The sequence below is a fragment of the Nelumbo nucifera genome, chromosome 4, assembly GCF_055504915.1.
Source record: "Nelumbo nucifera cultivar China Antique chromosome 4, China Antique-T2T, whole genome shotgun sequence".
Classification (NCBI taxonomy): Eukaryota; Viridiplantae; Streptophyta; class Magnoliopsida; order Proteales; family Nelumbonaceae; genus Nelumbo; species Nelumbo nucifera.
This window is the reverse complement of record NC_142652.1, coordinates 62541249-62553100: the sequence shown is the minus strand read 5'-3', so window position 1 is coordinate 62553100 and position 11852 is coordinate 62541249. Positions and strand designations below refer to the sequence as shown.

At 38.3% G+C, this 11852-nt stretch overlaps 1 protein-coding gene across 1 annotated transcript; it reads left to right on the top strand.

Moving 5' to 3' along the window:
* Window positions 1-2076: 2076 nt before the first annotated feature.
* Window positions 2077-10619, top strand: LOC148800600 (serine/threonine-protein phosphatase PP1-like). The gene is made up of 4 exons (XM_088903798.1): window positions 2077-2144; window positions 2615-3239; window positions 7919-7987; window positions 8094-10619. Exons 1-4 carry the CDS (start codon window positions 2077-2079, stop codon window positions 8181-8183), a joined length of 852 nt encoding a protein of 283 aa, XP_088759924.1. The 3' UTR covers window positions 8184-10619.
* Window positions 10620-11852: the final 1233 nt, after the last annotated feature.

The window sequence follows — 11852 nt, the reverse complement described above, 5'->3', positions numbered from 1 at the left end:
TCACATGTTGTTTTAAGTAAACACGTGACTGGCAAAGGGATAGAGTGTTGGGCCAAGGCACATCAGGATCTAATGGGTCCGACTTTTTTAAATCGGGTGGACCCAGACCTTAAAAAGCCACGCGCCCTTTTAAGTAGGCACGTGACCAAAGGAGATGGGGAGATGATGGACCAAAACGATGGTCTATCATCGTCTCCCTCGAGCAATTTGCAACCAACGCCTGCAGGAAGTAGGGTTAGCCGCAGTGGTGCGGCAAATCTGAACTGGGCATGTTGCTGATCAAAACTGAGGAAGGGGTAATTTGGCAGCTAAGGAATGAATTCAGGCACTTCAAACAACTTTCTAGAGATATGCTCATCCAAATAAGATGGATTAGAAGATCTGCAAACAACATAGCAGATGGCCTAGCTAAACAAGGAATTCAGAGACAACCCATGTTTTGGGCTCATGTGAAAATTTGGGCTGGCTTTTTGGGTTTGCTGTTTTTTTTACAACCTCTAGTTGCATCTTTCTATTCTAAATTAATATTTCAATTTTTCTGTTGCTGATCAAAAAAACAAAAAAAAAAAATTGCTTATCATGTTACTTTGAACAGTGAAAGAAACAGGGCCTTTTACCTCTTCTGACCGCACTATATAGCCCTCCCCCCTCCCCCATAACAGAAATATTTTCCTTCAATTCACTCTTTTTTAAGCTATCTGGAAAGAGTGCTACAGCCAGATCTTTGACTCAAAAGCTTCCATCATAGAGGTTGTTATGCATAGGACTGAGTGATACCTGATCTACTGGCAAAGAGGGACTCAGCAATTCCAGGGGTTACAGCTAAGCAATCCAGTGTAACTGGGATTCCATCTCTCTCTCTCTCTCTCTGATGCAAGCTGTCTTGTGTACATTCTGTTCTTTGTTTTGTTCATCTGAGTATATATCTCAATACTCCATTATAAATGAAGTAGGAGTTTCCCTGCTTTACAGCAATATAATCATATTCCACTTAAAAAAATGCTTATTCTGAAGAAAGTCATTGGTAAAGAAACTCAAGTTGAAATGAGGGAAGTGTTGGGAGTGTTATATTTAGGAGGGGAGTCTTCTGAACAGTTGGAGGATGGGGAACTAAGAGAGCAGAAATCGGGGGAAGTTTTAGTAACAGAACACTATGTGAGGGTCAATTGAAAAGAATGGGGTGGGAGTTAATTATCAAAAAAAAAAAAAAAGAATGGGGTAAGAGTTTAGTTGACACCGGTAACCATATTTGGAGACACATTTTTGATACCTGATGAGGGCGATTCTGATGGCTGGAGTATGGTTTTTGGATAGAGGTCTGAGAGAATCCTTGTTTTTTCTTGTTTGTAATGGTTCTTATATTTGGGTCATAGTTTTCAAAGTGTGCCATACCCATTATGTGTGCCATACCGCCATTAGTCTATGTAAGTTCTTATTTGATTGGTCATGATGGGGAGTTTAGGATGCTTGTTGGTTCTCTTGTCCTTTGTGGGTAATTCCTTACAACCTATTTTTGTGTCTTCATTTTGTTTTAATGAAATTTTCTTTACCATAAAAAATGCTTATTCTGTCCAAGATTCCAAGGAACTTATCCCATAGTTTTGGAGATGTATTAGATCAGATGCCTGTGAGCAGAAAATCCGAATGTCATGTAATTACGTCTCTTTCACACTTTTTCTCTACTACACTCCCTCATTGAAAGATTGAGTCACTAGGGTCAGAGATATGATGGAGAGAAAGGTTTTAGCTTCAATTGAAATGAGATTTTCTCCATTTTGTAGCATGGAAAGATCCATGATGAACTTTAGAAGAAAGTAAAGGAGAATAAAGGGAGATGGAAGGGAAAAAAAGAGAAGAAAAGATTGGGAGTAAAGGGCCAATGGAAAGAACTACAAGATTGGTGATGGTCGTTCAAATGGCCCGGGAGAGCAGGGAACATAGAGCCAAGAAGACTAAATGGATGTGAATTCACACTCGCATCCAACTTTCTTTCCCTGATGTTGTTTGCCTTAGCCAAACTATGTGGTGAACATGTTTAGAACAATCAAGTGTTGAACAAGTCGAGATCAATGAAACATGGGAGACCCTCATGGACCAACTCCTGTAATGTTCAAGATCAGTGTCTCATCCACAGACTCCACCAGGTTGGTTTTTACCCAATAAAGAACTGATAGAGGACAAATATTCATATCTAAGCATTTATCTTTTTGTTGACTTCATCCTATGTGTCACATCATAGGTGTTAAGATTAATCAGATTTTATAACAGACATTGTCTAATGGTAACAGCATATGTTTGCCTTTCCAAAGCCTGTTATCTTAGATACAAAAATGACAACTCCCATTATCTACATGCTTTTATGATTGTTTTGATTGATATTTGAGAAAAATGATTGTGGATTTCGGTTGAGTAATGAGTATCTCAGAGCAAAGGCAGCCATATTTTGAATTTTATTAAGTACCGGAAGGAGCAAGTTGTTTGTTTTGTTGGGCATCTACCCATGTGTCTACACAGCTGATGCAAATGCATAAAGATAATTATCATATTTACCAAGTTCTCTAATTCAATTACAACATTTTCTGTTAAACTGCAAATATCTTGTGTGGAGTAAAAGTGTAGCTCCATTCATTTGCTTTAATAATGAAATCTCCATTGCTGAACTACTTGACTCTTTGGCAGGAGATATCCATGGTCAGTATTCTGATCTTCTTCGGCTTTTTGAATATGGTGGACTCCCACCTGCAGCAAATTATCTCTTCCTTGGGGTTTATGTGGACCGTAGTAAGCAGAGCATAGAGACCATTTGCCTTCTCCTTGCATACAAAATTAAATACCCGGAGAACTTTTTCCTTCTTCGGGGCAACCATGAGTGTGCTTCCATCAACCGAATATATGGGTTTTATGACGAGTGCAAGAGAAGGTTTAATGTCTGCCTTTGGAAGACATTTACAGATTGCTTCAACTGCCTGCCAGTGGCTGCTCTTATTGATGACAAGATCCTTTGCATGCATGGAGGTTTGTCCCCTGACTTGAAGAACTTGGATCAGATACGGAATATTGCTCGCCCTGTTGATGTGCCCGATCAGGGACTTCTCTGTGATTTGCTATGGGCTGATCCTGATAAAGATATACAAGGATGGGGAGAAAATGACAGAGGTGTATCTTATACATTTGGAGCTGACAAGGTCACTGAATTCCTTCAAAAACATGATCTAGATCTCATTTGCCGTGCTCATCAGGTAGATATGATTCAAATGCCATAGCCTGGCTCTTTTGGCTTGCTTAATCAACTTTTGTTACTTCATTAACATATGCATCTATCGACTTATGTCTAGGCCTATAGATTTCAGTTATGCATCTAACATCAAATCATGGTCTAGATTAGTGCATGTTTCATGAAATCATTGGGTCCCATCAGAATGGCATAATTCATAATCCTCACTAAAAGTTATGGCAGACAAGTAGGGGTGCTACAACTTCCATATCTAGTAGTGGACTTTCCAGTGTGGCAGAAGGTAATTTGGGTGACTAATGATGAAAAATAGATATGAATAAACAAAGATACAGCTTGCTGTCCACCAAAGTTTGAGTAGGAACTAGATTTCATCATGGAAGCACTTACAGAAGTAAAGAAAAAGAACTGTTGCTCATAGTTTCCAAGGTGCCAAGGCAAGGCTAGGTGACCATGGCGGGGCGCCCGGGCACCTTGGCACCTAGCCCTCACCTATGCGATGGAATTTAAAAATAATAAGTTGATGGATTTCTACCCATTCTAAACTAGTTTCTTTGGATTTATGTATTCTGCACTTTTGTGCTTGTGTTTCTTGCAGTGTTGTTTCAAGTAGGCAAAACAATTTATTAGAGTTACAACTTATAACTTAGGAGTTGGAACTTAAAAGAACTGAAGGGGGTGGAGGCCCTATTTGAGATCAACAAAACATAGGGAACAAATAATAAAATAAAAGAAAATGAATGTGAAAAGTAGGTGGCAGAGCCCCTGTTCTAGACTCAGAAAAACTGGTGAAAAAATATTAAAATAATAGAAGAAATATGAAGAAGAAAAGAAGGGGTGAAGCCCTGTTCTAGACCCAGAAAAGCTGGTGAAAAAATACTAAAATAAAAGAAGAGTATGAAGAAGAAAAGAAGGGGTGGAGTCAAGGAAGTTATTGTTCTGACTTTCAATCCGCCAACATAGTATCCATATTCTCAATCAGCCGATTCCAATGAGTGAGAGAAGAGAGATGGAGAACAGGTTTGTAGAAGTTGCAAAATGGAGGAAAGAGATAAAGATTGAAGCAAAAGTTTTCATTCTTGAAGAGGTAAGGATCAGAGGCCAGCAGAGCTTGAAGATTAGGGAGGCAGAGAGAACTACAATATTGCTGGAAGGTCTTGAAATGATCGAATGGATGCAGAAGTTTGTTTAGAAGCAACTTCTAAAGGTAAACAAATGAACTTTACGAAGTTCAACCTTGATGGAAGATAGAGGTATGAATTGGAATGCAAAAAGAATGCAAAAGGTTGTTACATAACTCTGCAGGAATTCTTTGGAGGAAGAAAGAAGCAGGTGGTCTGCTTCCCAGAAAGTAGAAGGGTAATGGTTGGAAGGCAGTGGCACAGGTACTGAGTAACTTTATTTAGCAGCTGATAACAAAACAAGTAGAGGCTGTAGCAAAGGAAAAGAAAGGGGGTATACATAAGAGAATGGAAGAACCCAGTGATAGAAACTGGTTGATTGCAGAAAAAGGAAAAAGAAGTTCTAAACTAGTAGCATCAGTAGAAAAGGAGAACTGGGGGAAGAAACCTCAAGTTCACCAAAGGATTGAAGAGGTATTGCGCAGGCGATACTCAGAGAATTAAACCTGCAAAAGCCGATGGTGATTACTCCTTGTGCCTCTTGTAAAGCTTTGTTAGATCTGGGTGAAGATGAAGTTGAGATTTCAGCTTTAATTATTCACTCAGAGGCTGGTGCTGCCACAATCTCGAAATGGTGTCCTCTCTCCAATACCAAAAGTTTTGTGATTGAGGACAATGTAATAGTCAGATTGCTTGGGTTACTTTTCAACCTCTGGAAGGAGGAAGTATTACAGTCAATAGTTGTAGTCTGTGATGCAAGATTAGATGGTGTGTTTGATTGTGATCTCCATTCAGTTGTAGTGATGTTAGGTGGTATTAAACCCAGTGATATTTCAAAGAAGATAGAGGTTGTTTCAGATGGTTTAGTTTACCCCGTTTGGCTTGCTACCTCCATTGAAGCCCAACTATGGAAGGAGGGAAGAAGAGAGGAAGATGAAGAGACAAAACAGGCTTGGTTTTGTGGTTTGCAAGGCAGTGTAGTCTCTACAAGAGAAGTTAAGGCAACTGAGGTTCCCAAGAAAAAAAGAGAAAAAAGAGGATGATTTAAACACTAGGGGAAAGTCTGCATGGCAAGGTGGGCTAAGGGATGGCAGGTCCTATGTTTAGTCGGTGACAGGGGAATTAAATGGAGACAGGCTTGTTCCAGTTCAAATTTCAAAACAAAATGAACAAAGGTCGGCAAGGTTTCAGGGTTCAAGCCATTCCTGTGAGCTGGTTCAGTCTGGTCCAATGAACTGAGGCTAGTCAACCAGTCAGATGTTATTTTAAGTAAACATGTGACTGGCAAAGGGATAGAGGGTTGGGCCAAGGCCCATCAGGATCTAATGGGTCTAGGCAAGTGAATGGGCCGACTTTTTTAAATCGGGTGCACCCAAACCTTAAAAAGCCACGCGCCCTTTTAAGTAGGCACGTGACCAAAGGTGATGGGGAGATGATGAACCAAAACGGTGGTCTATCATCGTCTCCCTCGAGCAATTTGCAACCAATGCCTGCAGGAAGTAGGGTTAGCCGCAGTGGTGCGGCAAATCTGAACTGGGCATGTTGCTGATCAAAACTGAGGAAGGGGTAATTTGGCAGCTAAGGAATGAATTCAGGCACTTCAAACAACTTTCTAGAGATATGTTCATCCAAATAAGATGGATTAGAAGATCTGCAAACAGCATGGCAGATGGCCTAGCTAAACAAGGAATTCAGAGACAACCCATGTTTTGGGCTCATGTGAAAATTTGGGCTGGGTTTTTGGGTTTGCCGTTTTTTTTACAACCTCTAGTTGTATCTTTCTATTCTAAATTAATATTTCAATTTTTCTGTTGCTGATAAAAAAAAAAAAAATTGCTTATCATGTTACTTTGAACAGTGAAAGAAACAGGGCCTTTTACCTCTTCTGACCGCACTATATAGCCCTCCCCCCTCCCCCATAACAGAAATATTTTCCTTCAATTCAGTTCTACATCCTAACATCCTAAAGACCACCACTTTATATTACATTCTATCATTTATGGGCGATAATTGGTGACAGTTGCTGCATTACATACTAATACGATTATATGCCCATTACTCGCTCTGTTTCGGAATCAAAGCATCTACTGGCCAACATAAAATAGAGTTACACATAGTACTCCTTTACACATATCATAGAAAGATCATTTGCTAGATCCTTCCACTAATGATCTCTTTGAGATTGTAAAAGATGGCGTTCTTCTATGGTGATTTCCCTGTTAAGCCCTTAATTTGAATTTGGAGATGGTTTTCTTTCTTGGTTTTGGGGCTTTGTAATCTGAAGGCATATTCTTTGATGTAGTAAACTTATCAATGTGGCAGTCCCTGGGACACTGATGAACGAGCAATCATTACAAAGAGGGTGTTGAACCCTTGGGAAAGGAATGAAAGATCATTCGCTAGATCCTTCCACTAATGATCTCTTCGAGATTGTAAAAGATGGCGTTCTTCTATGGTGATTTCCCTGTTAAGCCCTTTGCTTTAATTTGAATTTGGAGATGGTTTTCTTTCTTGGTTTTGGGGCTTTGTAATCTGAAGGCATATTCTTTGATGTAGTAAACTTATCAATGTGGCAGTCCCTGGGACATTGATGAATGAGCAATCATTACAAAGAGGGTGCTGAACCCTTGGGAAAGGAATGAAAATCTTACACTATGCCTCGATTCTGCTAAGGCTATTGGATGTACAGTAGTTAATATTGGCATGCAGGACTTCATTGAATGGTAAGTATACATGCTGTTTTAGTCGTTAGTTCTTTTCTATTTTCAAGAATATTTTGGTCCTGTCGCTAGTTTTTTGATAGTTTTCTGAATATTCTGTTCCATGCCAAAGTACAAAGAAGTAAAACTTATTAACCTAATATTCTATTAGGTTCTTTTCATATGAACCCTGAAGATTATCTAAAAAGTGCATGATAGAAAGCCTGTAAACTTCAAACAAGATTGGAGTTTGCTATCTATGTATATTTCATTATTCTGCCCTTGCTTGTACAATAGTCGATACCATATGCTCGGTAAGTACAATGTTAAGTTACATGTTTTGTGTTGTTGCACTGCACATTCTTTTTTCTTTATTTGGTCCTTCTGACGACTTTGGTTGGATTTTTGTTATTTTCTTCCTCTATAATTACGTTGGCATATTGCAATCTATGAACAAATGTATATTTTGAGATGGATTTTTGTTGCATCATGTTGATTTTGATTAAATTTATTTTTTCCCTCTACTAAGTTATGGAAGTTGGTAGGGTGCTCCTAAGTGCTAGCAGTTTCTAGTCAGTACGAATATTAATATTCTCTGTGCTTTTTATTTTCTCTGTCATCTAGTGCTTCGGTTGATATCTCAAATCATTAAGGTATGCTCTGGTTGTCATCTAAAAATCACTATTATATGAATGAAGTTTGAGCTTTCTTAGACTTTAGAGTGTTAAGTCTTGATTCTGGACTGTAATTGTTTGAAAGCCATTTTTCTATTTTGACTTTTGAGCACATGGTGATGATACAAACTGAAAATTATATAAGTAATATTTTCTATAATTGAAACAATTACTTCGATGTTTTAACCTTAGATACAACTATGGGCGGACCTCAATTTGAGGAAAACACCTCAATTGGTGGAGTTAGTTGATGATAGTAAGGTGAAATAGCCTTTTTATAGAAGTTTTCTGCTTATTTGTGATTTTTTGTGAAATGTTATTTGCTACTTTTTAGTTCATATGTTGTATTTTGTTCATAAATCGTTAGGATGTGGAGGAGCTGATGAATCAACCACCTGAGTGCTTGAATCCCAAAAACCAAAAACCAGAAACCAGGCTGAATGTTTCATTGAGTTAATTGAAATCACTTAGTAGTAAGCACTTTTCAGTTTCCATACTTTGAATGCTAGAACATGCCTCCTTTTCTGATCAGTAATTGGAAGGCCCTCTTCCTCCTTGCACAAATATAACAAAAGCAAGTGTGCAATTAGTGAGCATATGCAATTGTAACTTGTTTAAATCTCAACATTAGGACAAGCTCTTTGTAGTAACAGCATCAAATGCATCAAAGTTTAGTTTATGCTAATAAGTCATTTGCTCTAATTAACTTTAAAAAGTCTGAAATCATTGCTATCCAAAACTGGTCCTTGGAAGATTTAAATAGCTGGTAAATTCTTGGGATCTCCAAAAAAGGCAAAGTGATATATTGTGTTCTATACCAGAAGTATTCATTTGGCAAGAGAGAAAAGCAAAGTGTTTTTAATAACAAGAAGTACTTTGGAATATCCTCTAGTATCAGTGGTAGAGGCTTCATTGAAGCAGGTAAGGGATGATAGCACATGCAATCAAGGGATCAGATGTCTTGATGTAGAGGGCAATGTTCTTCTTCAAAGGAACAACAATGTTTTCTAGTTGAGGAAGTGTTATCTGGAAGGATTGGTGCCAATTTGGGAACGTATTCAAGAGGATTAACTGATTAAGTAAATCTTATTTGGTGCATGTTACTAAGGTTTTTTCGTGGTTAAAAGAGGGACTTGTTGAGACTGGACCCAACAATAAATTTAAGAGAGTTTTTTCAAGGAAGGTTGGTTCTAGAGCTACGAATCATAAGGTTCTTATTGATATTAACTCCAGTGATCAAATTAACATTCATGACAGTTCTAAAATTGGGGAGTTGAAGAAGATTGGAGTCCTTGAGGTGAAAGGGAAGGGGGATGTGGGTAAAGCTTTGATAAGTAATGAAGTTTTGAACTTAGATAATGGGAAAAGGAAGAGTCGAGTGGACTTAAGGAAACTAGTGGAGAGGGATATTGAAGTTGGTAAATCTGTAGGCGTATTCTTTTTGGGTGGTGAGGCTTTTGCTAGAAGGGCTTTTGAAAGAGTTTGAGAAAAAGAAAAGGCGAAGTGAAAGAGCAACACTCAAGAGGAAGGTGGAGAGGCATGGGATGAGGGAGAGGGTTAGGATTTCAGACATGGAGGACTAAGTGCGATTGATGGGAGGAGTTGTGGAAGTTTGATCTGCTGGTTTTTACAGTAGGCAGATGCTGTTGTTTGAAGTGTTCAAGAGGGTTTTGGTTGGAGATTTTCTCATCTTGATCAGGGCTAGTGTTGCTTTGTTTAGTTCTTGAAATATGGTTTTAGTTTGGTTTTGTGTGTTGACCCTGGATTTGTGCTGTAATTTTTTTTTTTTTTTTTTTTTTTTTTGTCTTTTGCTGTTTGCTGTTGTGGGAGTATTGTTTTTGCTTTCGAATGATGTTTTATCACCTTTTAATTGTAATCCCTTGTTTTCTTTTTTAATGAAATATTCTCTTGAAAAAAAAAAATCTTTTGTTCTCTAAGCTCCCCATATGGTGTTAAATGAGTTCAAAGACTACTGCTTCAAAGTGTTCTTTCTGCATATAATCTGTGGGGGTAGTTTTGTAGTGCCCTTATCCACCTTACTTGTGTTTCTTCCATTTTTTTGAAATACTTTCTCTGTTTTTTTTTGTATAGTTAATGTATAGGAGTTCCTGGTATTTGGAGTTTTTAATAGCTATTGCCCATCTTATCCCATTCTTCTGTTCCTTCTCCTCCTAATCGTGTTTGCTCTTTCGACCCAAGTCCACACTCAACCTTTATCTTGACACATACATACATGCATTGATAGGCCGAATAAACTGAAAATCCCCTCCAATTTATTGCTGTTTATTAGGTGAATTCCAAGAGGGAATACAATGAGTAAGTGTGAGACTTTATTCTTGTGAATGATCCAAACTTATCACAATTCATGAGGTTAAGGAAGCTGAATATGACTTTCACCATGACCAGCCCTAACTACCTTCATGTGTACAATGCACTTGATTGAATAATTGATAATCATTCGAGCTTGTTCACCATATGAACTGCTAATGCATGAGGTTCAACGGTTGAAAAAGAGAAAAAGAAAGGGACAAAGTCCAAATGACTCCGCTGGCATGAACTGAATAGTAAAACTAGCGGTTTATGACATGAGTCAGTCTCAACTCCGCTATTCCGAGCTGAATAGTAAAACTAGCAACTTGGAATATGAGTATTGTTATCTGCCTCAAGCCTGTGACCAGTGTGAGATGGAGCATAAAATGCACTCACACCAAAAAAAAAAAGAAAAGAAAAAGAAGAAAGAAGCAAATACCCCGTGTGAGATGGAGCATAAAATGCACTCACACAAAAAAAAAATACAGAGAAAAGAAAAAGAAGAAAGAAGCAAATACCCCGTGTGAGATGGAGCATAAAATGCACTCGCACACAAAAAAAAAAAAAACAGAGAAAAGAAAAAGAAGAAAGAAGCAAATACCCCGTGCGAGATGGAGCATAAAATGCACTCACACCAAAAAAAAAAGGGGAAAGAAAATAAAATTTTGGTGACGGCTGAGGTTCAAAGGGACAAAATGTGGTTGAACACTCAATGAGGTGCAGTGACAGATTTGAGACCAAGCTCAAAGTAAGGGTTAAATTTGGCGGTCAAGGAGCTGATTTACATATTGAATGGAAGTGATGCTGGGGCATGAAAAATTTCATATTCTCCCCTTTCTTGACTCTTATGTATGTGATAAGAATGACAATTCAGAGGAATGAATCAAAATACCTACACAGGTTTCCCAACCACTCAATGTATTCTCATCTTAGTCGGTAAATGGTAAATAATAAGGGGGGATGATCAGTTTATGGTTGAGGTCTTTGCTTGAGGACAAGCAAAAGCTTAACCCACTTGTGAAGGGGTACCTTTCCCCTATGCCCAATCCTTGCCAATGTTTCCCTAAAGGGTGCAATGCCTACATTCATCTCATCGTACAAAGGCACCATCGCTCTATGGAAACTCTACATTGGCTTCTTGGGTGATGGTGCCCCTCATGTGCATTGAGAACAGAGAGGACACATCCTCTGCTGATATCCAAAACTCTCCAAAAGGCCCAAAAAATGTGTGTATTACAGCAATGACCCAGTAATGGGTCCATACCTTTTTGATGATTATGTGCACCTTTAATCTTATAATGTTGGGCTTTCTGCCAGAATGGCAACCTATATTGTTGGTGATGATGGAATCAGGTATCCAGTTAATGATTTTGGTTCCAATTTTATTTTGATAGGCAAGTACTCTCTTTCTTTGTTTTTCGGTTGTTCTAGAGATTAGTGATTTTAGTCCGAGTTGGTTCAGAATGATGTGCTTTGCCTAAGTTTTCTAACTCAGTTATAATACAATTTTTAATCTTTTTTCCTAGTTACACTAAGAACAATTGTTTGTGGTAGTTTGCAATAAATTATAGAGGTTTAAGATAGTTTTAGGGACTTGTTAAATCCTTGGATTTTGTGGTTTTTATTCTATTTTCCTTTAGAGTTATGGTTCAATCGTGCAATCTCTCTCCTCTCTCTCCTCGGTTGAAGTGCTTGTTATTTTTGCTTTTTGAGTACTAGAACTTAATCCACTTGTGAAGGGGTACCTTTCCCCTATGCCCAGTCCCTGCCAATGTTTCACTGAAGGTTGCAATGCCTACCTTCATCTCATCATACA

What these genes read in the sequence shown, in the direction of transcription:
- LOC148800600 (XM_088903798.1), top strand. Translation starts at nt 2,077, where the DNA reads ATGGGAGACCCTCATGGACCAACTCCTGTAATGTTCAAGATCAGTGTC. An exon ending in TCATTTGCCGTGCTCATCAG is followed by an intron (nt 3,240 to 7,918) that starts GTAGATATGATT and finishes TTTTAACCTTAG; the next exon opens with ATACAACTATGGGCGGACCT. An exon ending in AGTTAGTTGATGATAGTAAG is followed by an intron (nt 7,988 to 8,093) that starts GTGAAATAGCCT and finishes ATAAATCGTTAG; the next exon opens with GATGTGGAGGAGCTGATGAA.